At 37.7% G+C, this 27,252-nt stretch overlaps 1 protein-coding gene across 1 annotated transcript; it reads left to right on the top strand.

The window, feature by feature from the left end:
* The first annotated feature begins 171 nt into the window (after positions 1-171).
* Positions 172-25,945, top strand: shisa7a (shisa family member 7a). The gene is made up of 7 exons (XM_082149105.1): positions 172-1,613; positions 12,145-14,353; positions 14,640-14,791; positions 17,308-17,373; positions 17,468-17,656; positions 19,597-24,561; positions 25,730-25,945. The coding sequence occupies exons 2-6, from the start codon at positions 13,620-13,622 to the stop codon at positions 20,514-20,516; spliced, it is 2,061 nt and encodes a 686-aa protein (XP_082005231.1). The 5' UTR covers positions 172-1,613; positions 12,145-13,619; the 3' UTR covers positions 20,517-24,561; positions 25,730-25,945.
* Positions 25,946-27,252: the final 1,307 nt, after the last annotated feature.

Below are 27,252 nucleotides of genomic sequence, written 5' to 3'. Positions count from 1 at the left end.
GGAAGGAAAGCCGATGGAGGGGGAAGATATGAGTTTGAATTACATATATACAACAATCGAAAAAATTCAAATAGTTATATATATATATATATAATTATTTATTTTAAAAAAGAGGTTTTAAAATCTCAGTTGCACACTGTAGATATGGGCCTACAAGTCTGCAAAACAGATCGCGCTTTCCACCTGTAAGAATCTGTGTCAAGAAAAACAAATGAACTGCACCGAGTAGTTAATATTTCATGTCCTCCGTGGACTGTGTGCTGTAGAGTTGATTGCATCGCTCTCCATGGTGCTGAAATGGTTATTGACGGCTGTCGTTTAGCCGGCGGCAGAGGTTCAGCATTCTGCACCGCCGCAGAGGATGTGTGATTATCAACTCCAACTCATTTAGATTAGGAGTAGATTAAGTAAAGACAAGTATTGCCGATTTAATCATGCATGCATTTGACTCGATGAGTAATCTTAGTTAACTAAGGACTAATTAAAACAAAGTTGTATTTATTGAAAAGAAACCCACGATGAGTATTTTATGGATGCGGGAATCAGATTAGCAGTTTGAATTAAGGAAAATCTTTACAGCTACCAGGTGGTATAAATCATTTGGCATGGAGCAGTATTTAAATCATTGGGCATCTTTATTTTATTTTTTCCTATGAAGTATTATGTGAAGGTTAAGCTTTTACCATAGTCTGACTCTGTGGCAAAGAATAGGATATGGCTGTGTCATCATGCAGGGTTGGCTTTTTTTTTTTTTGTTTTTTTTTTTGCATTTTCTTCTATGCATTTTCTTTGCTAAATCCGTCACTGCCACATTCGGCAAACGCTATTATGTCTTTATTTCGATGCCTTACTGTTTTTCTGCAACCCATTCTTGTTTAAGGGTGTAAAGAATCAAGATTATTAGAGTCACAAACCGACATCGTTGCCATGGCAACCGATCAGTGTGTCTCCCCTCAACACACACACACACACACACACCATATTGCTTAGCCAGCCATAATCGTGGCAAGGATGAGAAGTAGTTTGAGAAAGGAAACACTTGAAGCGGTCTGGAATCAACGTATCAAACCCTCATTAACACCGTCTCGCGAAACCAATAAACGCACTATTCAGCGCAGCGGACCTCTGTGAGAACACCCGCCTCATTCCACCGGTGTTTCGTGACAGAGTCGGAATGTTCTTGTGTGCACACTTTGCAGGCGGCGTCGATTAACGGCAACGTTAAGGAGCAACACAGAGGGGGAAAACATTCATGGCGCACGTCATTCTGAGCGTTATAAAAAATATATGAGGGACTTAGGCAAAGGTTATATCACCTGGAATACTTTCATAGTAGGCTACATAACGTTAACGCGCAAATAAGTTGTGCACGATCAGATAAAAATCGATGTTTTCTCTATAGCAGCTACGAACATGGAAACAACCGGGGTAGGTGAGAGAAAATCCTTGAAAGAAATTAGTGACTGTAACTGTTGTTTTGTTGCCAAAAGACGAGACTATCATCAATAGAGGAGTGCTGCAACAGTTTGTGGAAATAATTTCCCAGCCATCATCGTCGCTCAGGGTTGAGTAAGATGCGAGACTGTCGTGAGGATCAACAAAATTCAGCTCAGGTAAGTCACTCAAGTTGAACTACATTGCTGCATGTCATCTAATTGACTGATCAATCGTTCACGCGCATAGACTATGTTTCACGCGCTCTATGTTTATCGAAGTTTCGTGGTTTGCGCTGGGGGGGGGGGAACAACAACAACAACAAAATAAATGTTCGACATGTTCATGTCACATTTTATGTTTTCAATCATTTGCAAGCGGCCGGAGGAAGATGTTCGCACATATGTGAGTGTAATGTGGCTCCACATCACCCTTCGTGTAAACATGCATTCACGCCTACGCAGACGGCCATTCATTGCTCTCGCGCTGGTTGTCATGTCCACCTACTCACCCTCGTGTGAATTACAGCTCCAGAGACACTTCGATGTACGACAGTTTCACATTCAGCGACCAGAAATATAACAAAAAACTGATATTATTGGGTAATATGACTGTAGCGAGAGCAACAAAAGTTCGATTTGTTAGGTGGGTTGCGCAGAGGACTTTTCACACAGGTTATGTTACGTTGACAGAACCACAGCCTGATGGCACGCAATAGCAACTATTAAAGTATAATTGTAGGTGAAAAGCACAGATGTACTAAACTATATGAAATTATGACAAATCTGAGATTATTTTATCTTTATGAATTATTTTATATACAACGCCTCCTTGTTTGTTTAGTTTAAAAGAACAGAAAAAAGGGCCAAGGCCCTGCCAAACAGTTTAAAAAAGTAAGAGAGTTCAGTAATGAGGTGAACCTTTGGTAAAGATAATGTGCTAGACCTGCAGATGCCATGTTTATAATTTAAATAGCATTTAAATAGCATCATTTCATCACTGCACTGTAAAAAAGTATAAGTTACGACAACATATGCTTTTACATTGCTTTAACTCGTCAAAATAATTTTATTCAAAAATAATTTCAGATTCAACAAATTTTTGAGTCGGTTTAATTTAATTTAAGTTGGAATGACTTAAACATCCAAGTTGATTGTACTTACAAATTTAAGGCAGCAACTTTTTTTAAGGCAGCAAATATTTATTATTATTAGTTTTAGTAATATTTATATTATAACTGGTTTCTTTATTTCAGCTCATATAAATAAAGCTGGTTTTCTTGTTTGAAAATTGGCGTAAGTGAAATTTGCTGTCCATAAGGCACCATGACAGAAGCCTTAGGCTCTCTCATTCTGTCCTATGTGATAATTACTCATCTCATTCCTCTAGATCTACAGAACTAAACATGGTTCATGATGCAAACAAAGTGCCTTTTTTTGTCTCTTTCACTTCTCATTGCATTCATTTGACAGCCCTTTAACCAGATCAAGACCAAGGTAATACATTTTATAAATATAATAAATTTTTAATATGAGAGAATGTTATAGATGCATAAAGGCTTTAGGACGTGATGGATTGTCCATGAATAGCCCAGAGTGTCACTGGGGTATGAAGGAAAAGGGCAAACCATTTGTCTTTTGAGAGAGAAGAGCGGGTTTAGGGGGCTAAAGGAGGTCTATTCATCCTATCTATCTATCATTCTCTTTCTCCTTCTCTCCTTCTATACAAGTCTGAACTACTGCAGTGCTATTCTGAGAGAGAGTGAGCTGCCTCAACCCACGCACTGAATATCACAGAGAGAGAGAGAGAGAGAGGGGGAAATGGAGGGAGATAAAGAGAAGTCGAGAGAACATTCAAAACAGACATGTTTTGCAACAGGAACACAATGAAATAGATGGAAAATAGCACGATTTCCTAAAATCAGATGAATCGCCCATGATTCCTGTGTGAACAAGCGTTTCTGACTGTTCTAGAAACTGTTTGTGAATGCGCCACATCTTCAGTGTCACATCTCTTAGAAGTCGCCCACAGTGCCTTGCTGATTGGGTGCCGTGTTCAGGAAAAGCTAATCCAGTTTGTAGAGGCGCATACTGTTTCACATAGACAAGGTGTCGAAATGGCCTACGCTTTATTATAGACATGCAAATGAGAGGTTACTGTTTTTAATGTCATATAGGCTGTTCTTAGGTTTGCTCCTGTGAGGCCCACATGAATCACTCAGCGTCACACCTGTTAAAATCACCGTTCCGTGTCTAAAAAAATGTCTTCTCTATGAACTGTTGATAGTTGTGCGCAAAATACGATGGTGAAAAATGGAAAAAACATTCTTCCCACGTATATGTCGCTTGTTGCACTGTATGTGCAAAATTCGTAATTGCATATCTGTCAATGCAAAGTCCTTTCTGAATTAGTCCTTTCTCCATATTAATTATGCGCAAAATGGGGGCAAAACCACAAGCAGGTTATATTCTGCTAATTAGGAATATTTTGTTATCAGCAGCAACCAATAAGAGAATTAGTAAAAGCCTTTTTTGCAACATTCATCAAGTTCCCAGCATTACATAAATAAGAGAATATTCTGACCATTCAAATATTTTTTTTAATTGATCAAAATGTTGTATCATATTTCAGTCATCACACTAACCAGTAACCTCACACCTGTTTTTACATTAAAACATTTTGCCACATAGTTAAATGTAATGTATAATATAATATAATATAATATTTTTATACAATATCTGCATTAACTTTAATCTTAGCAGTTCTTGTACCCAGATTTATGGTCTTAAAATTATGTTTGTTACTTTCCAAAATAGCTTATGTTGTTTTATTTAATAAATGAGTTTCTCTTTTTCAAATTTTTCTGGATTTGAGCCAGTGTACCAGTGTGTATTCCTGTGCCTATGTATTTCGAAATAATTCTTGCATTTAGTTTTTTTTTTTTTTTTTGTCAGTAGTTTAATAATTTAGCAGAACCAGCTTGATGCCACACTGCCACTGTAGACGTAATGCATAACCACTATTGCTAAGATGAGAGCGCAGCCTGCAGCAGCCAGGCACATGTATAATTTCATGGCTAATGCTGTATTTCTTGCAGATTTTTATGCGGCTTCTATCTGTGCAGTTTTCCTCTGTGATATCTGTGCCTCATTACATCAAAAACGTGTTGTTGGCATTAACTTTTATTTGCGACAACAGATTTTGTGTATTCACTCTTTTCAAGGGCTGTACATTTTATATACCTGTAAAATGCATGGTTGAGAGCGTGTTAATGTTCCTGTGTGAGCCAGCATACTGTCTATGTAGCACTGTATGTTCCCGGTGTTGTGTATTGTGTGTACTGTGTGCCTATGTGTGTTAGTAAGTGCTGTCACTGAATGCTCTCCATTCTCTTCCACCCACACACTGCCCTCCCACATACACACACACAAACACACAAAAGCACCTCTCCTCTGTCGTACCTCTGGCTCTGTGCACTTCTGTTATGCTGTGCTCATATTTAAATCTCTACCCTGCATTTATCTCTCTTTTCTTTCGTACTTTTCCCAACCTTCTTTTATCTGCTCGATGGTTTTCAACGGGTCCCTACAATTGTGAAAAATAAAGCATATAGGTATTGATTACAGAATAACTTTAGCATAACACTGTCTCTTTTACTTCCTCTCAAACAATCTGACACATAGACATACAGTGTCAGGAAAGCATCTCTCTCTCTCTCTCTCTCTCTCTCTCTCTCTCTCTCTCTCTCTCTCTCTCTCTCTTTCTCTCGCTCTACCCCCTCCCTCGTGTCATGCATCATGCATCATGCTATGCTCTCTGAAAAGGACTGATCACTATTTGTTCCGATTATTGCTACTATTCACTTCTCTCAATGCTTCTGATTCATAGTGACTTGTTGTAACACGTTAGACAAATGGTCATCACACCATCTCTTCTTTTCTTTCTCAGTGTCATGAGCTGAAATCTGCAGCTGTACTGCATTTAGTACAAATGTTAGATTTAAGTTTAAGATTGGTGTAAATTAAATGCAATCTATCTTGTTTGATATTTACAGTTCTTGTTTTTTTCTAAACATCTTCTCTGATGACGTGTTTTTCGGCGCGAGGATGGGAAAACCTTTCACAATTCAATGATCCAATCAAATCCTGAAAAATGTAATTAATATCTTAGTTTTTACTCCATTACACTGCAGAAAATCATAGCATTCCTCATTATTTTGACGTAAAGAAATCAAGTGTGCTTATAAACGTGGTGATGAGTTATTTTTTTTATGAGCCATTTAAAAAATATATTTTTGGACCTTTCAAACTGGTGCTGAATTCATAACTGCATACTAACATATTACATTTACTATTTCTGCCATAGAAAGATATGGTAAAAAGCTAAGCATAGTATGCAGTTCCGAATTCAGCTTGGTTCACAAATCGCAAGGAACGATTTATTCATGAACCTGGAATGATCCATTTGTCGCAGTTCTAAAATCTCACTGATTCAGATTTCCAGTGGAAACAACGTTTGGCCAAATTTGATTAAAAATGATCAAATTTTTCATCAAAGAACCAGAACTAATTTGATGCTCAGAGTGTATGTAGAGATGATTTTACCGATAAGGCTAAAACGCAAGTTAGCTTGCTAGTTAGCCTTTTCTGTTAAAATTGAAAACTTTTCCTTATTAATAGCTTCGATCACATGTGGGGTCCCTCAAGGTTCCATTCTGGGACCAGTGCTATTTTCATTGTATATGCTACCTCTTGGTTCTATTTTTAAGAAATATAGCATTTCGTATAATTTTATGCTGATGACACCCAGATGTATCTGCCCATAAAGTCTGGAGATGATAAATCCGTTGATTCACTTTTTAAGTGTCTAAAAGATGTAAAATGCTGGATGAATAATTTTCTCCAGTTAAATAAGGAAAAAACTGAAATTATTATATTTGGCCCTATTAGCTGTGCAAATAATATAGCTGAAAACCTAGGTCCTCTGTCATCCAATCTGAATACACATGTTAAGAATCTGGGTTTTATCTTTGACACAGAATTAAAGTTTGATAGACAGATCAATTCAGTGGTGAAGAATAGTTTCTTTCAATTGCGAAATATCGCTAATCTTTCAGTGATCTGGAGAAAGTAATTCATGCTTTTATTTCTTCACGTCTCGATTACTGCAATGTTCTGTATCAATGCGTTGGTCAGTCTTCTCTGTCACGTCTTCGGAGAGTACAAAATGCGGCAGCAAGATTGCTGACAAACACAAAAAAGAGGGATCATATATCCCCTATTCTGGCCTCGTTACTCTGGCTACCAGTTCATTTTAGAATAAAGTACGAGGGACTTTTGTATACTTTTAAAGCTCTGCATGGACCGGCACCAAAATATGTTTCTGAGCTTGTACATTTTAGTTGCTCACAGAGAACCAAAATCAGCACGCTTAAAAAGTAAAGGAGATCGTGCTTTCTTAGTTGCTGCTCTTAAGTTGTGGAATGGGTTACCAATGTTTGTCAGATCCTCTACCTCTGTAAACATGTTTAAAGCTCGTCTTAAAGGGGTCATATAATGCCATTTTTGTACAAGTTATTATGATTCTTTAGGGTCTAAATGAAATTTTGTAATACACTTTAATTAAAAATTCTCATTAGTATTGTAAGAAAACACTAATTTTACCTGGTCAAAAACAGTTCTGTTTTCAGCACGCCATTTAAGTGCATGTGTCTTTAAATGATAATGAGCTTTGCTCACCCCGCCCCTCTGTTCTGTGCATACACAGTTTGTAATAACACAATAACCATAACGCGTTGTTCATTATAAACTTGGGATTATGAATTATATTGAGAATGTTGTACATAGAAAACATGCCGTAATGTACCCTGAGTGTAAACCTTAGCTGCATTCATCGTGAAGCTGCAAGCGATTTGCAAAGATTAATATAAAGGTTAATAAAACGTTACACTCACTTCTTCTGGAGGTGCAGCAGGAACAAGAATAGTTGGTACCGATCCTTTTTTCAGGAGCAGCTTCTTAGCAAAACCAGCTTTATACTGATCCTCGTTTATAAAGCAGTCTGGTGAGAAATGATTCGAGCAAACATGAAAGCATTGACATTGATCGGGGGGAATATTCCCTTCGAAAGCAAAACTCAACCACTGCGTCTTCAGCGGTTCGGATTTAGGAACATCAGCATGACTGCTGTGTTCGTTATTACACCCAAGAACAGAACACCACAATCGCTTAGACGCCATTCTGCTCCAGCGTATCAACAATGACCGCGTGGACTATGATGACAGCTCGCTCAGGGCGGGTCTGTGTTGAAACGCTGCTGTCAATTAACAATCGTGGGAGGGGCATCCGACCGTGTGACGTCACACGGTCAGACGGATCGATTTGAGACAGGGGAAAACATATAAGGAGATTAAAAAAAGACTACTGGATGGATTTTTAGCATTATATGATGGTTGTGTACAGGCACTGCCAACACACATTTCAGTACAATCAACTTGTAAAAGTGCATGTACCATTATATGACCCCTTTAAAAGAGGCCTTTGCTACTTTGTAAGGACCGTTAGGCTTTGATTTGATGTTTATATTAGTATTAGTATAGTTATATTAGTAATTTTTTTTTCATTTTTTGTATTTCTTTCCTTGTATTTTACTGTGTTTTATCTAATCAGTTTGAAATTGGACAGCACTTTGGTACACACTGTTTTTTAAGGTGCTTTATAAATAAACTTTGATTTGATACTGTAATGATGAGATTTTCTAATGTGTATTGAAAATGCAAATCATATTTAGGCAGTAAACAACTCTAAGATGTTTATGTGCTAAAATGATGTAAGTTGTTTAAAAGCTTGTTGTATTTAATGTTCAAGACTCATTTCATCGACATATTTTGAGGTTGTTTTCACTTGTTTCATAGACTTAGTAACTTCGATTGATATCGAAAGTTCAATATTTTGATTGTGTACAGCAATTTTGTTCATAAAAACCAATATTAGCTTTTTTGCAGATATGCATATTTAACCTCTTAACTTTCAGTGTCCCGCTAGCTTTTTTTATTGCCTTTTTTTCCTATCACACCGTTTTGAAATCGGACATTGCGTTACCAAAACAGGAAATGGTACTTTAAAACCTTTTAGGGCTCCTCATCCTGGTGTCGGTGTCATGTTTATAATCAAAACATTTTCTAATCTTGACAAAACACATATTTGTTCCATTTTCGGCGAGTGTTTTGTGATAGAAGTGATATTGTGACAGAATTCATTAATTTGTTACAGGAGAACGCATTTTTTTTTCAAAAGTCAATGGAATGCCGGTGGCACCCGGTGGCTACTTTTGTTATAGCGCTTAACAAAATCTCATTGGAACTTCAATTTTTAAATAAAACATGGTTAGACATTTGGCTTTGATTTTATAGCAGTTTTAGAATAACAATTATTTTGTTTAGTAGTGTTCATTTGTTTTACAGTAAACCTAACCCAGATAGCATGTAATCATTGAGACAATGTTGAGTCAGTGTTGATGCGTTAACACTAATTACATTGAATTGACGTTACAAAGTGATGTTGTTTTTGCATCACTCTTGCACCCTCAGTTAATGTTGAAACTGTTGACCAAAAAATCAATAGTAATGCTTCTGAATCAACATTACACTATGATTGATTCTACATCACTGCTGTTGAATTAACACTGAAATTAACAAATAATCTTTGGTAATATGGTTTGATCAATGTTACAATTTGATGTTGATTCTAAATACATTTAGTTGAAACACTGAAAATACAACTGAAAAGGAATGTCAAACAATGTTGCCATCTGATGTACGAATTTAATGTTGAAACAACATTAATATTTCAACACTTCAATGATGCTTCAACAAATTCCTGAACATTTAAAAATTTGGCAAAAACCTTTTAAAATATAAATGACACCTTTCCAGCAGTTTAGTCAATTTATTTTATTCAATCAATCAATGACAAAAAATATTAAAAGATCATTCTTTAAAAAAGAAAGAGGGAGAAATAGGACAAAAGCATTTCAACCTTTACAAATAAAATTGGCTTCAGAAGTCTGATGTCATAACTACAGGTGGTCCAACAGTTCAGGTTTTTAAAAATCTGTCTTACATCAGACTACTGCCTCTTTTCCTTTGGGTTCTCTGAAATCTGAAAAAGATAACATGATGTTACTCAAGAACAAGTCAGTTCAGATGCCACATTCAAGAATGTTAATCTACTAAACAATATGAGTCACTTTTTTAAAAAGTTGCTGAACACAAAATATTCTAACTACGATTTATTTTTCTAAAATCCATTAATGCTTGAATATCAAAAGAAAGCGCTATGGCAGGGGTGTCCGATTTTATCTCCAGCCCTAATTAAACACACCTGAGGCAGCTAATCAAGGTCATTAGGATAAATGAAAACTTCCAACAAAGAGTTCCTGAGACTTTGAAAACAAAGAGGAACAAACACCCATGAGCTATAGCCATTAACTAAATCTCAGTTCATTTTCTGTGAAACTACATAGCATTCAAGTAACAAGTTTATCTTGCAGAATAAAAGAGCTTATGTTTTTTCAATGAAAATTTCTGTAAAGGGATAGTTCAGCCCGAAATGAAAATTCTGTCGTAATTTACTCACCCTCAAGTTGTTCCAAACCTGCATGAGTTTCTTTCTTCTGTTAAACACAAAATAAGATATTTTAAAGAATGTTGGTAACCAGAAAGTTGACGGTGGCCTTCATGGAAGTCAATGGCTACCATCAACTGTCTGGATGCCAACATTCTTCACTCTATCTTCTTTTGTGTGAAGCAGAAGAAAGAAATTCATACAGGTTTGGAACAACTGAACTATCCATTTGAAGCTGCAGATTCACCTTATGTAGACCTTAATCTCTTTAAATATCACAAAATAACCATGTCAGTCACTTTCTTAATAAACACAACACAAGATGTTTTTTGTTATTGTGTTTCAGTGGAAACAAGCTAAACTGAATGGAAATCAGTTACATTTCTCAAATTTAATACAGATTCAGGAATATGAATGATTACCTGATTAAGCAGTGATAAGGCACAGGATATCATCAAGTCCCAGGTCAGGTGATTATGCTGTCGACAACAACTCGGCATTATCAGGAGGGTGCTTCTCTTTTTTTCCCCTTTTTTTTTGTCCATCTTCATCGGCCTTCATTCCTACTAAAGGAGCAATGTGCTCTGCATGCAAGCACTGACGCATGCAAGACATGGGCTATGCTTGCAGTGTAACATTCTTGCTCATGTTCATGTCTCCTGCACTTCAAGAAATCTGTTAAATGACGTTAGAACTTTATTCAGGAAATTCCTAATAAACTTTACTAAAGCACGGTGCATTTTTTAAGAATGTAGAAAAATAGATGCTTTATTCAAACACTTTAATAACTTTTTAATCTATCTAATTACAGTGAGTAACAACACAAATCAAATGCAAATAAGCACGCACAACAAAGGAACAGAGAAATAAGGTAGATGCACCATTGTTTGAAACTGTGCTAGAGAAGTCAGTATGTCAGGTGCTTCAACAATCAAGACTTCTGTATAGGATGCACCGTTTTCTCTCTAATGAGGAAGCATTAGACTACTGAGAAGTGTACATGCAAAACCAAAATTTGCGTTTACCAATCGCCACTGATTTCACTCAATTTCAAACTACAATAAATGTTTTTCAACCATTTTTCAACAGACTTGATAAAATCATGAAGGCCCACCCCTAAACCAAGCCCCCAGTGGATTAGAGCAAATCGGGAAAGCGGTTGAAAATGCCCATTGTGGTTTGAAAACGCCCCACTGATTAAGAAACACCCACTAGTGTTCTGCTGAACACTATAATCTGCTGAGTGTCTTCTTTAAAAAGAGACCAACCTTAGGTCTGTATTCCATATTCTTAATGTAGATTTAATGTGAATAAACTGTGAAGGATTTTTTTAATTAAACATAACTAACATTTCTTTTTCTTGCAGGAATAACATTTTCTATGCTTTTGAATACTAAGTGTTTCTAACACAAGGGGAAATCAAACTAGTCCGCTGTATGTATCGCCTCATGACCCTAACAACAAGCTTGAAGTATCCAATTTTTGTGAGGAACCAATCGTTTTAGAGAAAAATGATGAAAAGAATAATGTCACCTTTGCCATGCTCCTATTTTTTCAAATCTCTTGTATTCTTTATGTCCGTGATTAAAGCATATTGAAAGGGATTGTCTGAAGTCTGTCTGGTTACTGCTCCGCAGCAGGTTAGTGGAACACTAGAGACCTTATTCCCAAGTGATTGTGTTCTTAATGGGGCGAGACTTTGTCCGACTCAGCAAGACCTCGATTAGGAGATGCGCTCGAGTATAAATTTGTAAGCGTCGAATAGGAGACACTAAGCTTGGGTGTCGATTAGGAGACGCCCCAGGTTAACTTAAGTCAAGTGCGTAGGGGAATTTCTACCACAAAACACACAGTCCAACCCCATAAAAATCTCTTTTGTGTTGAATTCTGTGGATTCTATATTGATTGCATTAGTTGCCGCATACCTTTTTTTCTGTCACTCGCCATATGTGTCACAATGAAAATAATAGGCTGCCATGCAGATGACAAGCTAACTATGATCTTTCAAAAACTTTCACTGATCTCTCTATGTGTGTGTGTGTGTGTGCATGTAGGATGTAACATCAGTGTGTTGATTTCTTTTCAGAGGCACATCGCTTGATAACTGAACACTTCATAACTACCAGTGGATTCCAAGATCAACCCTGCAAAAATCGTGAGGAAACAGCCATGTCCACACCATGGGATTTTAAACCATTTCACCAAGAGCAAACGATTCTCAATGAAAACTGGGCTCATCTTAAAGGCATATCTGCTGCGTGAATCTTAAGAAACTGGAAAGAGACTGGAAGGTTTACATAGTCACTCTCCATGGAAATATTGTAAAGACAATCAGCCCTGAAAACGTTTTACTTCTTTACTGCCATCATCAGTTTTTGTGTGTTTGTCTGTGTCATCGGTTTATTGAACATTCTCACCTAAAATACGTATACATTTGATGACTCAATTCATATCTGATTTCTTTCAACTATTTTAAATTTGCACACCGGATTATTCATTTGGTCTTTCTTTACATGCTGAATGAGGATCACATTCATTTTAGTTCAGTAATGTAGAGGTTCGCAGGCAGAGATGCTGATCAAACTCAAAATGATTCCTCATCACACTGCCCTCAAACCCTCAAAGGAGTTCACCATTCTGAGTAGTCCTGTTAACACGTAAACAAGAACAAGAAGATTAGTTTCTGAGGTTATTTTTTTTTTCACCAAGTGTATGGAAATTGTTTATACTAGTTAATAATAGTAAACATTCAGGGAGCATAACAGGTCAGGGAAATCTGCTTAAAGACTAAGTGCCATTGCTGAATGTAAGGAGTGCCCAAATAAAATAAAAACAATTTGTGAAGACAAGCAAAACTTTAGTTTACATTTTAAAGATGTTTACAGTTGCCCCTTTCTCTTAAATGAAACTTTCATCCTGATAAGTGCCAAAACAGAGAATTAAACCTAAATACTTTTAATGTACACAGTTATACTACAACTTAAATGCCTTTATGTGTCATGAAAATATTAGATATTGAAGTAATAGGAGGACAGTAACGAGAAGCCATTTTGTTTGTCTGCGGATATGTGAAATGTATACTTTTGAAGAAAGCCACAAAAGGGAATATTTGCCTTGTTAATGCATTCAAAACAGACAATTTGTTAAATATTCTTTCATTTCTGGTTTATACAAAAACTAGCCAATTGTTCGTTGCCTGCTCAGAATATTTTCAGAATTTGGATTGTTTTGCATATTGTTCAGGTTTTCCAGCTATATGCTGGATGGAAACTCTGCATGATGAGAGAATATGTGTTGTATAACTCACCTTGAAGCTGAAAGCACATCAAAATAGTTATTTTTTTCTCTCAGATTGTGACCCTTCACATCGTACACTTTTATCAGACTTTGAGAACAGATTAGTCTTTCAAGACTGTTTTGATATAGTCTCAGATTTCATTCGTCGGAGGGCTGCTACAAGAATATTTTACATACAGCACTAAGCAGGCTGTTATTACAAAATTCGGCATTGTGCGGTGGGTTGAGTCAGCGAGAGAAAATAGCAGCATTAGTCATGTAAAGATGATGCCCACCTTGGAAGCTCGAGTACGTGTCATTATTCTCTTCCTGCTAATCGCTGTCCCACTTAACGTTTCCTCGGCGAGCGTCCTGGGCCCCTCCAGAAACGGAACAAATGGGCCCATCACCATCACCCCGACGCCCAGCCCCAGATCTCAGGGTAGGGGCTTTCTTTACCCCCTTTCTAAAAGCGGTGGGAGTATGCGAGGGAAGTCCATGAATCGTCGGCCAAAGCAGCCAGCTGGAGTGGCAGAAATGCCCCTCCGGCCGCTGCCTCAGACAATGTTGCCAAAGAATGTAACGACTGATGCACTGAAGGCCCCTTTCGGAGCAGCGAAGGTAGCTCCACCTCCTCGCAAACTGGTGGAAGTGGACGTGTGTCGCGGTTATTATGATGTCATGGGGCAGTATGACGTCACCTTTAACTGCTCCAAGGATGACTTCATCTACTGCTGTGGGACCTGCCATTATCGATTTTGTTGTCCGGACCGCACTCGAAGGCTGGACCAGAACGTCTGCCACAACTACATATCCCCTGTGTGGGCCAATACAGCCCCCCCAGCAACCAGGCCCCCACTGCCTGCTTATCCGGACCTCAGCCGTATCGAACAGAGCAACAACACCGTCTACGTCATCGGTGGAGTCATCTCGTTTACTGTGGCAGTGGCAGTGGCCATTAAAGTGGCGTTCCACAAGGCATCACGGCAGCCTAGGAACCGAGAACTCAACATGCCCAGGTAAGAGTTCATGTCTAAAAGGATGTCAAGTTAACCTTAAATTGCATTCTCTAGATCAGTGTGGATTTCAATCCTGGTCCTGTGGACCCATCGCTCTGCACATTTTGTATGTCTGTCTTATCTGTCACACTTCAGTTCATGGAGTTCTCCCCTAATGAGCTGATGATCTCAATCAGGTGTGTTCAATAAGGGAGACATACAAAATGTGTAGAGTGGTGGGTTCCCAGGACCAGGGTCGAAAACCACTGCTCAACAGACTAATCATTTCTACATCCTTCCCTGTCAGGGCTCTTGTGGAAATGTTGCGTCACCAGTCGAGTCCAGTTCAAGAGGGAGAGAGAAACAACAGCGTAGCCTTGGGAACTGGAGGAGGAGAGGGGACACTAGGACGACCCCCGAAAAATCTATATCCCACACTACAGAGTAAAGATAACAGACGTGAGTGGAAAACTCCATAATCTGCTGGGGAAGACGCCCCCCTTAAGAACAGTGTGCATTTGTGCGTATAATTAACTATGAAGATATGTAATATATAAGTAGCAAAAAACTATTCTTTCAGATTGATGATTTAGTTAGCCTAATTACCCTATATATTATGATGAATAATGATGAGGTTTGAAATGTACATCTTATATACATTATTAATAATCCAATAAGTCCATCATAGTTGTTAGGGGGTAACAGTTTAGGACCCAAGGACCAGATGTTTGAAAGAAGAACCGGGGTCAGAATTATAATAAATTGAAGAAAAGTTTTACTGAAAATAGTTTGCAGTTTCATCAGCAGAAGTCGGCTTCAAGACTCACACAGGAGTTTGTAGGCCGCCCCGCTTACAGTTACAAAGATCACAGCAGTTATTCCCTACACCAAGGTCTAAGCTACGTCCTTGCTTCAGGTTGCAGTTTCTGATTGGCTAAGAAATAGATAAACATAGTAATTTTCCACACATATACAGATAGACTAAAGCATATCTCCATCGATTAGGCAGCTGACACTCGGACCCTGAAGTTAGGCACGTCGTGACCTTCCAGGTTGCAGATTTGTGTTGCTGGGCGCTAACATGTCCCGAACAACAACTCAGTCAATCTCCAATAATGCCAGTGGTTCCTTAACCTGTAACCAAGAAGACTAACACACACACCGACACACAGCTTTTCCAAGGTTGGATTTGGCCAGGCTCTAACTATAAACGGTAGAGTCGTCTCTAAACATCAAGATAATACGTTCTTTCTCTCAAGGAGAGCTACACTTTAGTCTAACTGGAAAGTAAGGCTTTAACAAAGAAATGGTCCCTTAAACTATTGGCTTCAATGACTCCTATATGTTTTAACACGTTGAAGACCTTTCTCAAACACAAAACAAGTCCCTATTTCATTTCTGGAAGCCGGGCTAAATAAGCAAGCACTGTTATTGCATTCAGATATCAAATACAGACATTAAAGAATACAGGAAAATAACATTTCAGTAATCACACTGTTAACTTCTATAACAAAGTAAACTCTCCAGAGAAGTCATTCAACTCATTTGATATTTAGAAGGAAAAATATTGATTAATACCTTGATTATAATCACTCATAACATATACATTGAAGCAGCGGTGGATTCCAATCCACCCCCTTCAATGTTAAGACTCGATTGAATGATTTAATTAAATTATAATACAACAGCAACAACATGCCACTGTGGGAGTTCTGCCCCATATTTCAGGGGGACATTTTACCCCAAAGGGTTCACTTTAACTTTTCATTTGAAAATGAAAACAAACGGAAAAAAACTATATTTGTTATCGTACACACCATCGTGCTGAATTTGTGTATCCACATATCACCCATTAACAAAAAAAGCCATAAAAAAATGTTCAGTGCCTCTGAAAATTTTATTCACAGGTGACCATCATTTAGTGATAAAAAGTAGGCACTCCAATAATTGTTCAAATGTTCAAACTCTCAAATAGTGATGTTCAGATGAAATATCAGGAATAATAATCTGCTATAGCATCTGCTAAATGTATAAACTTTTCACTGTAAAAAATTATATGATCAATAAGTTATGACAACATATACATTTGTTTTTTACATTGCTTTAACTGATCAAAATAAGTTAATAATTAGCCATTTTCAACTCTTTTTATATAAGTTATAATAGATTCAACACATTTGTATGTCAGTTTAATGTAATTTAAGTTGAAATAACTTTTTTTTAACAGTGTTGTGACATCTATGGTTTAAAAGAAAATTAAATGTCTAATGTTTTATCCAGGTTTTCTGTGACTTCAAATCAGCAAATTGCAGTCATTTCAACTCGTTTTGTCTAGTTGAATCTTGTATAACTTAAAAATGAAATTGATATTGGTTAGTAATGAAAAAAAAAAGAAAAGAAACATGTCTCCATACAATAATGTTGCCATTATTACAGTATTTGACTTTGCATGAAATCCTATTTCTACATGGATAAAAAGCCAATTAGTCGCATGTCACCAGCTATAATATGAAATAAAGTGTCTTGGGTCAAAAATTCATTAATATTCAATGATTTTATTAAATTGGCACTAATTTTACCCTCATGGACCTTGTTGCAGTTTGCAGGGATTGTTGCATTATATGTCATACAGAGTTCCTTTCATGTTTCCATCTCAGCTTGAGTCTTGTGAACGACAAACTGTATAAATTCAGGACAACAAAGGAACAGCGAAAAAGCAAAAGCCAAATGATGAAAGGGCATTTGTTAATTATTTAGCACGAAGCTGTATATGATGGCATTAGAATGAACAGACGGCGAAACATTTTCAACACATTGTGGAGCTAGAAAGAGCTTAATAGGGCAACATTTATAGTATTAGATGGATAAATGTGTTTTGTAAATTTATACTAAATGTAAATTAGTCGCAAAGACATGCACATAAAGGCAGAAATCCATAAAACACACACACCCAATGCCTTTTTTCTTATTCACAGTGGGGAATATACAGCATAACTTCATCCATACCACAGGCTCCAGTCCCAAACATACAGCCACCATCGGTAGGTAAAACCAACAATTCTGCATAGTTGTATATTCTGAACTGCTGAGTTTGAAATAACCTCAAGGTCCATTATTGCATATGTGTCTTTAAAGAGCGTGGATCACGTATGAACAACATGCAGATGGCCACCGGTGGCACATTGAAGCCCAGTAAGCATACTAACGCCATGAAGCCCCAGCCGTCCTTCCATCACTCCCTACATAACCTGGCACAGCTGCCACCCTCGTATGAAGCCGCCATGAAGCCTGAGATCAACAGATACTCATCTCTCAAGCGTCTGGGTGAGTGCTTTATTACTATTGGAGAGGAAGATTCTTATCTTAAGGAAATTATGTTTTGTAAGAATTACATAAAAGGTTGGCATGATTGCTTTCTTATTATAGCCAACATAATTTTAAAGGCATAAAGCCAATTTAGAAGCAATAAGGAGAAAAAGATGGACGAATATCAAAAACAGTGTGACATTTAGTACTGTTGTGTTTTGAAGGAGAAATTACCTGCTCGATGAGGACATAGTCTCATGTGGGGCTCAGAATGTTGCGGAAAATTATCTGTACGCTTGGGTTTTTATTTAAAGCAGTGTCAGTGTTTCACTGGATAGCTTGGGAGATATACATGTTTGTGAAGGTCATTTTAATGAGGGCAAACCATAGCAAAGCACCCGCAATCTTGTACAGACGCATAAAGCCTTAAGGCCTCTCTCTCAGCTAGACATCAAACCTCCTGGGAAGTGTGAGTTACAGTTGGATGACAAGAAAGTTCTGCACAGGCGAAGGTTATACAGGCTGATACAATGACTCAGACTTAATCAGCCGAAAGATGAAATGGCTCAATCTACAGGATAAAAGAGGATTGTATTAATATTGTTAAATTAATGATTCACATTAAACACATAGTCCTGGGATGGACGTTGAAGAATTTATATTAGGAGTTAAGTAGGTTGTGATGAACCTTTTAATGACATTCTAGCTTGTAGCTCAAATCCTGTAAACATTTTTAGCTGTTTATCCATTTTTATTTGGGATACACAGTATATTGATACCATGTTGGTTATTGGCCAATATTAGAGAGTAATTAGTTATCAGTATTGGTAACGTTATTCTTCCATCTAGATTATGCTTGCCGTCATCTAATGCTCACCTAAAGTTAATCTTTAAAAACACTGATATTTTACTTAGTGTAGTGTTAATAATAAACACTTTTAAATGTATTCTTAAAGGGGTGGTTGATTATGATTTCACTTTTTTAACTTTAGTTAGTGTGTAATGTTGCTGTTTGAGCATAAACAACATCTGCAAAGTTGCAATGCTCAAAGTTCAGAGCAAAGGGAGATATTTGCTTTTTTTTTAAATAGCTTTTTAAGGACTACAACAATCGGCTGGTAGGGACTACACGACATTCCTCCAGAGTTAGTGACATCACCAACCCTAGAATTTACATAAACCCCGCCCCCTGAACGAGATTTATAGATTATCAAGACAGAATATGCTAATCAATGACTAGAAGATAACTACACATAAGTTACATAAATTCATTAACTAACCATTCAGAAATGTCCTGTTGCATTCTACATGTCGTCACTTCTTGAGTCTCTCCGTCATTGTCTGAATCCAGTTTGAACATAAAAGTTCGCTAAAGCTTATCTAAAGGCTAAAAGTTTTTGACATTTTCAGTGCATGTCTGTGTGAGGTAATCTTAGCTGCTAAGGACACAAGCTGTTGTAGCTCTGCCCCCTGTGCCAGGAGCAGCAGCTCATATGCATTTAAAGGAACAGACTCAAAACGGTGCGTTTTTTCTCATCCTCAAAAAGTGACAGTTTTAAATATCTGTGGGGTATTTTGAGCTAAAACTTCACATACACACTCTGGGGACATCAAAGACTTATTTTACATCTTGTGAACAGAACATTATACCACACCTTTAAGCAAATCTCAAAATTAATAAATAAATTAACATTAAAATGATTGTTTTTAGTGTTTTCTCATTAATTAGAGTCAATATGAAAACATTAAAAATGAGAAAACAAACAAATAAATAAAGTCTTGATATTGGACAGATTTTTGATTTTGGTCAGTATCAGCTATTTCAATGACTGAAAATGACTGAAAATTAATTACTTTTATAAATGTATTACATTCTATATAATTCTATATAAGATTCTATCTTCTCTTTTCTTGCCTAATTTTTGGATCTTTTTAAACATATTTTCCTCCACCTACAGAGAAAGGAGGATTGGAGGAATATTCAGGTTACTGTACCACCAAACGGAAGCCCAACAACGCCCCTCCCTCCTTTCATTCCTCCCAGCATCACCTTCCCTGGGGTGGCGACTACACGCTGGGGGGAAGAGGCACGCTTCCCAACCGTGCCACTCGTCCTCGAATACCTCATCCGCAGTCTGCTCCAAGCCACACCCCGAATCCTTACCCTCTGGAACCCCCGGAATCAAAGCAAAATCAGAATTACGATACGCTTTCCAAACCACCACGTCGCGTCAAGTCAACGGACCAGCTCCTTGCCCTTGCCGACGGCAGCACCTTATCAAGGCTCTCGAAGAACCAGCAGCATCAATACTACAAAGCCATGGCCACAGCATCAAAGAACTCCAATAACCAGAACACCCTGAAGAAGTCCAAGGAGAGGCTGCTGATGTCACCAGACCATCTACAGGAGGAGATAGGCGGGGATGAGTATGGCGGAAGCGGGATGGGTCTGGGAATGGGCGACTACACGGGCGGAGGGGGAGGCGGAATGGTGCCCACCCTGCCCCGCGTCAGCCACCAGAAAGCTCAATCGCAGCAGAATGTTTGTGCCACGCCATCACTCGACCGTCACCACATGATCAAGATGAACTCGCACCCTACGTCGGGGCGAGAGCAGGAGCGGAATTCTGCTGCGATGTCAGGTCACCTGGGAGGAGGCGGGGTTGGAGGAGTGGCATGGGGCGACATGCCAGGAACAGGAGTTGTCATGGGAACAGGGACTCTTGGTGGACACAGTGCCAGGAGGCTTGCATTTGCAGCTAAAAGGCAAAATACCATTGAACAACTTCACTTCATCCCCGGTGGAGGGGGAAGTGGAGGAGGAGTGGCATCCAACCAAGGGGTTAGAACAGGAAGCAAGAATGAGGTTACTGTGTGAGCAAGAAGCTGGAGAGGGTAAGGAGGGAATGGAGAAGATGGGTGAGAGATAGACTGTGTGAAGAGTTGGAGGATGGTAAAGGGACTGTGGGAGAGAGAGAGTGGGCGGAAGAGGGAGAGAAATAACGAGAGAAGAGAGAAAAGGAGTAGGAGGATGGTAAAGGAATAAGAGAAACAGATTTTGAAGTAGGGGGAAACTACGCAGAGAGCGAAGTGGCACCATATTTTTACATATACATATTGTATATAGTGGCAAATTCACAACATAAGATTAGATAACAATAGTTATAAGTCAGGTTTGATAGAGCTTCAAAGTTTTTGTGCTTTTTACGTTCATGAAATTGCCGCTATAATTATGATCAAAGCTGCCATATACAACTATTTATTTGTGTACATTTTGCCTATAAATCTACCGCATAGAATATCAATAGAGTGTAATATAAATTCCACATGATGTGGACATTTTTTTCAAATCTTTATGTCATGTTTTTATCCTCAAATATCTTACATTATTACACATTACAGATATAGCTGCTATGGAGCCATATATTTCAGAGAATGGCTTTTATCTTATAACTATGATGGAACTACTGGGAGACTAATAATTAACATCTGCATAAGAGGAACCAGTTGAACGTGGAGCGCTCATCCCAACTGATGAATTGCAAAGCTACTTACAGTTGGACAAACGTAATGCTGGATCTTATCTCTTTTTAAACCCTAATCCACTTCTTCATAATGAGGAAGTGCGGCAGGGTTTTAACAAGGTATGTCAAAAGGAATTATGAAATTGAACAATTGGAGGAGCATATCCAAAAACTCTGAAGAATTTGATGAACTCATTTGATGAATTAATTTTAAATACCGTAAGATAAACAAAGTAAGCCTTATGTTACACCTGCATCTTATTCAGTGTGAATTTAATATGGATGTACCAAGTGAGTTTCTTTTCAATTTGTTTAGGTGGAATCCTGAAAATAGTACACAAGAAGTTTCCTCAAGTTTGCCCTTCAGTACATCACTGGAGATTGCTTTGAACTATCGATGAAAGCCATTCTGGGACACAATTGGGCAGAAAAGTCCAGATGAAAACCAAGAGAAATGTCTGACAATCATCTTTTTTCTCCATCTTAAAAAGACTCATTAATGATCAATGGCACTTTGTTTGGATTCTGAGCCACCACTTTCTACAATGTCCAAGTGCTGGGATTTGCAAGGGAGATTCATCATAAGGGACGCTGGACTACCAAAAGCACAAGAATACATTCGATTTATGTAATGCTGGGTACATACACATTTATGCTCCTCTTAGGTATACTGTGTAGACAAACGGTTCACCTTAAGCTATTAAATATGGATCTGAGATGAAGACAACGACTCAAGAGTAAGGGCACTCATCAATGTATTTGTATGTTATGATATTCTGGCATAAAATTAGTGCATAACATGGCGGTACCATTATCTCGCTCAGGTGTTGGTTGGCATTTGCATAAAGACAAACCTCCTGGACTGCTTTTTGAATCTCCATGTTGAAGCCATGTGTATATGCTGTTAAAACTGAGACTCTGCGAACAGTCTGAAGATACGGGCATGCCAAAACAGCTAACCTGTATTTTTCGAATCTGCTGTTACCGAGATATGACCACGACACGTCATACCTAATATCTTCATAACCAATAACGCTTATCAATATTAAGGGCTATACAACACACTTGCGTTAGTGGTACAGCTGTTACCCACAGCTTAATCATTATTCAATGATAATAATCTCATTATTTACCAAAAAAAGATATTAAAATAGTAAGTAAATATTATGATGAAAAATGTAAAGTGAGATTGTTCGCAGAAGAGCCAGATAAAATTTACTGTATGGTTCTGGCCTCTGAGAAATAGAGCTCATTTTACCAATGAAAACTAATCAATTTACATTGTAAAACCACCAACTGGTATTTTATTTATTTTTTTGTCATAGACTTTTAACCTCTTGGTTAATTTTCAGTGTAATGAAATTGAACAGTATAAGTTACGGACTATTTGAATATTTATGCCTCCCAGTAAAAGTGTTAAGGAGTAGTTTATATCACGTCAGCATCAGGATTGGTGGTAACACATTCATTTAACTTTTCACTGGAAATAGTGTGTATCTTAATGAATTATGAATACAACTTAAAGACAATCTTCCTAACAGCTCTGTAATACATTGGTGTTTGTTATTGTCATTACTATGACAGTTAATATTATGGTTATTGGTGAAATTTCTTCTTGTTGTTATGGTTATCTTATGATTATGATGGTGATTTTTTTCCTCTGTGGTTTTAGTGTTTACTTGTTTTAGATATCTTTCTCATTAAATTCTTTTGAAATTATGAGTAGAAAATAGAAAGCACAAACATCAAAGCCACTCATTGTTTGCCAATTCTTCATGCATTCCTGATGATGAGGAGTGCCTTCGAAAATTTCTCAGTGTGATGTCACATTGTAATTGTTCTAAGCCTGCAAATGTCATTACTTGTTGCAGAGACATCACAAGGGGTTTATAAATGATGTCATAGGATGTATGTTGTATGTGTGTAACCGAATGTCTTTTTGTTAAGTGAAATTTCAACTTTTTAATGTTTCTTTCAGGGACAATTAGAACAGATGAATCAATTTAGTATTTTCTTTGTCATAAAAAGTCTGTAGCAATGTCTGTTTTGTATTCACAAGCCATAATTATGAAAATGTTTATGAAATTTATTCACAAGGCATATTACTGCAGAAAATAACAAACATTGGATGTGCAAATAAAGCCCTGAAGCATTTTAAAAGTATGGTAGCTTACAATGGAATGAGCATTGGTTGCACAAGCAAAGCGGGACAGTGAAGACTGCAAACCTTTGGGAAAACACCACTGAGTTCATGTCTTGAAATGTTTAAGCACAAACATAGAATTAATGTTTGGGTAAATCACTTAAAATCAAACATTATAATTATTATTATGAAACTATTATAACAAATGCCCTGAAATAATAACATATAGGCTACACTGCATTCTCAACTTGATTTCCATACAGGTTAAATTTCACCTTTGTAAAATAATGTCAAATGATGAAACTGTTGCCTCGAATGTCTGACGACACAGGTCAAAAGAGAAACAGAACGTTTAAATTATTGCTAATGTCAGCATTTACTAGATAATGTTTACAAACTTATTTTACATGAAGCATCAGACTGGATATAAGCTATTCCAAGGCAGCCATTTTGATAAGGACCAGCCTTTGAATTTGAGCTGCCAGGATGTAATAAAATGGCCACTGTAAGAGCCTTTAAGATACAAACAAGCTGCTAAAGAAATCATAGAATATATGAATAACGAATTTAGAACATTATATCAGGTATATATTCGCCGAGTTGTAATTTGAATTTACCTCATATTTTACGAGCTGGCTAACATGCCAAATTTGACTGCGCAACAACACCGAAAATGCTTATTTGAAAGCTAACCGCAAATATCATACAGCTAAAAGGCAGACAAATGATATCGTTATTAGTAACGTTAGCTCCTATTATTAAGGACGCCGATATTATGAGTGCGCTAGTTTCAGACACAGTACTGCCTCCACCACAAATACAAAACATAGCGGACTGAAGACGGGGTAGGCGGAAGTGTTCCAAGGTCCGGAAACGACTAATGTTAAAATCACACACGTCACTCGTTCCTCTCTAAAACACCAACATAGACCGTGCAAAATATTTTAGCCGACAAAAAAAAAAAAAAAAAAAAGCAAACGCAAATTAAAAAGTATTCGGTCGTAATACCGTTTGATGCATTTTTCACAGGATATAAGTACGATAAGTGCATCTGTTTTAAATTATAAGGGACACTCGGTCTCATGCTATCGCACCACGGTTGCAGTGGAAACAGAGTCTGCTAACTAGCTGTAGCTAGAAGGCTAACCACTGGAAAACAGCGCAGAGCTGCTGGGGTACATGAACGAGGGGGGCAGGGTGGGAGAGAGTATAGCAGGCCCCGTTCATCTTGACCAGGCTAAAAGATGGATGCGTAGGTAAAAAGGCCTATTTTATTGTCTCGACTATTATTTAATTATGCCTAATTTACTTGCACAATAATACAGTTTTGCTCATGCATTATCTGGCTTGCTGTTAGGTCGCGCATATCATGACGGCAAGCTAAACCGTGTCCCTTTGCTAAATGTGTAGTATTAGCCAGCTGTTTTGCATGCTAGTTGTTTCACATAGCCCCAGCGCTAAAAGATTTCGCGTCCATTAATACGCAGAATATATTTTTTTCAAGCACTATTGACTTTTGAAGTGCATTTTCCCCATCGTGGACAATTTTCCATTACTCCCAGGAGTCTGTCGAAATGGACCTTTTCTTTAGTGATACGCGATGCAATCGGAGGATGTAATAATTGCATGAAATTCACCTCTACCCCTGACGATTCACACTGCACTCAGCATCTTTTCCGCACAATGCTAACTGCTCAGAATGTAAGATGAAGTGATAGAAAACACTCGCAACGTTTCAATATAAGAAAACCGTGTAAATATTTGGATATGTGTCTAAACTTACTGTTTTCATTGCGCATATCGTCTGAAAATGTATATTACAGTAGCCTACTTTTGTTTAGTATCGTGTTGTGACTGTAAAATGACATTCGTCAAATGCATCGATACTAATCAGAGATTATCATTTGAATTATTGTTCATATCTGTCATTTAGATGATGCTGATTGATAAGATTAATTAATGTTTTATATCTTGAATACAATGTATTATTTCAGAATGAATTATGAGTGGTTAGATGTGGTTCACTAGAAATAAATATGGGCTCTGGACCTGGTTTCATTTTTTTTATTGTTTCTGTTATTATGAGTTCTTTTATTTAGCTATTGAAGAATGCAAATGGACAAAAATGAAAACATGGAAATGTATTTGCAATGTTTTAGTGAAGGACCAAAGTTTTTCAATAATTTGCCAATACTTTCATAATTATTCACACACACATAAGATTTTATGTGTATTAAAAAACAAACAAATATTAAAACGTCTGCTGTAATAAACTGTCTGCCTGTTGTTGTTGTTTTTAATCAAAAACATTTAGCCTATGTGTTTTGAGGTTTGATGGATCATGTTGTTTATTAAAATAATTGTATCAGAGTTTTTATTTAAAGTAAGTAATTTAACATGTTGCTCCTTTTTTTCCTCTCACAGTGAGAAGAGGAGTGGCAGAAAGAACATTTTCAAAGCCCCCAAGAATGGTAGTGGAGGATTTTGCTTCCAACTATGGAAAAAAAAGAAAAATATACTAATTTAAACTTGGAAACAGAGATGTAAGCCGCATGTGGATTAAGAATGAATAGATATTCAATGTAATAAAACCTGCCCATGGGATTTGAATGGATCCATCCATGGTCATGAACTGAAAAATGTAACCAAGCAAATGGAAATATTTCAATGAACTCAAACTACATCAAGCACTTTTAGTGCAATTGCCAAAATGTGAAAACATAATTGCATCTTGTGCAATTGTTGCATTTTTCTACCAGTCCATATGTCTTTGCTCTCTTATGGAACATTCAGACTGAAATATTGATTTCGAAGGTGAACTATCCAGAATAACTGTGATTATATGGATTCCAATGTGAAGCCAAAAGGGAGTTGAAGTTATTTCATAAGTGACAAATCCAATGGAAAACAGCTTTTTGCAGAAATAACACATTCATGTTACAATGAAAACAAAATGTCCTTCCCAACTACTTGCCCAAAGAGTGAAAAAGTGGGTGCCCGCTTTAAATGAAACAACACCAGTGGCATAAGGAACATGTGAGATAGCACTGTTTTTGAAATTACTTCTGCTGCTGATTACAACTAGTAGGAAAGCATCAAATACATTTTGTTGCTGCTCACAGAGCAGAAGGTGTTGCAATTGCGCACCCATGTATCAGTAACTGGGAGATGTTCCAGTTTGGAAAATACAATGTGGACATCATAGAGATGCTGAGTGGACACCAGTCCCATCAGTTCAAAGGTCTTGGATTAGAGCGACAACTTCAACACCAACAGCAAGTGCAGCTTCACCAACACCAGTTACAGCACCAGCAACAGCAGCAAGGTGAGACATCTGGGTCAATTTTGTCTGGACTTGGCTTAGGCCCGCTACAAGGATCTAGAGGGAGTGCCTTTACAGATTCTGCATCAATTTTTGCAAAAATGAGTGCACCTCCTCCACCTCTACAACAGCAATCCCTGTCTTCATCGTCTCAAAGTTTGAGGAAATCCGGCAAAATGTCTGGAAGCAGTAGCAGTGGTGGAAGTCATTTGAGTGGATACCCTCAGTTTTTGCGCTCATTCCACCCAACTGAGGCGACTCTTGCACAAGAGCAGTTACATTCAGGAGTAGGACGATTTGATCATTTTGCCAGCAGTAGTGCAAGTGGAGGACTGGTTTCATCTGTTCCACCACCACCCCCGTTGCATCCTGGCCTGTCAGTGCCTCAGGCCTCTCCTGGGCCACCGTCCTCTTCCCCATCTACTTCAAGTTCTGTTTCAACTTCCAATAACCCTCCCAGCAGTAGTGCAGTGACGACCTTGGGTCATCAGTTGGCAGGATCTCAGTCTGACGCCCGAAGCCTACATCAACAGTTTAGCTGCATGTTAGCAGCAAATCAGTATTTTCTTTCTGGAGTACCGGCCAATTCCAGTCTAGAACAATTTTTAGTTCAGCAAGGTAGTCA

Source organism: Leuciscus leuciscus, assembly GCF_965113295.1.
Source record: "Leuciscus leuciscus genome assembly, chromosome: 20".
Lineage (NCBI taxonomy): Eukaryota > Metazoa > Chordata > Actinopteri > Cypriniformes > Leuciscidae > Leuciscus > Leuciscus leuciscus.
This window is presented reverse-complemented; position numbering and strand designations above follow the sequence as displayed.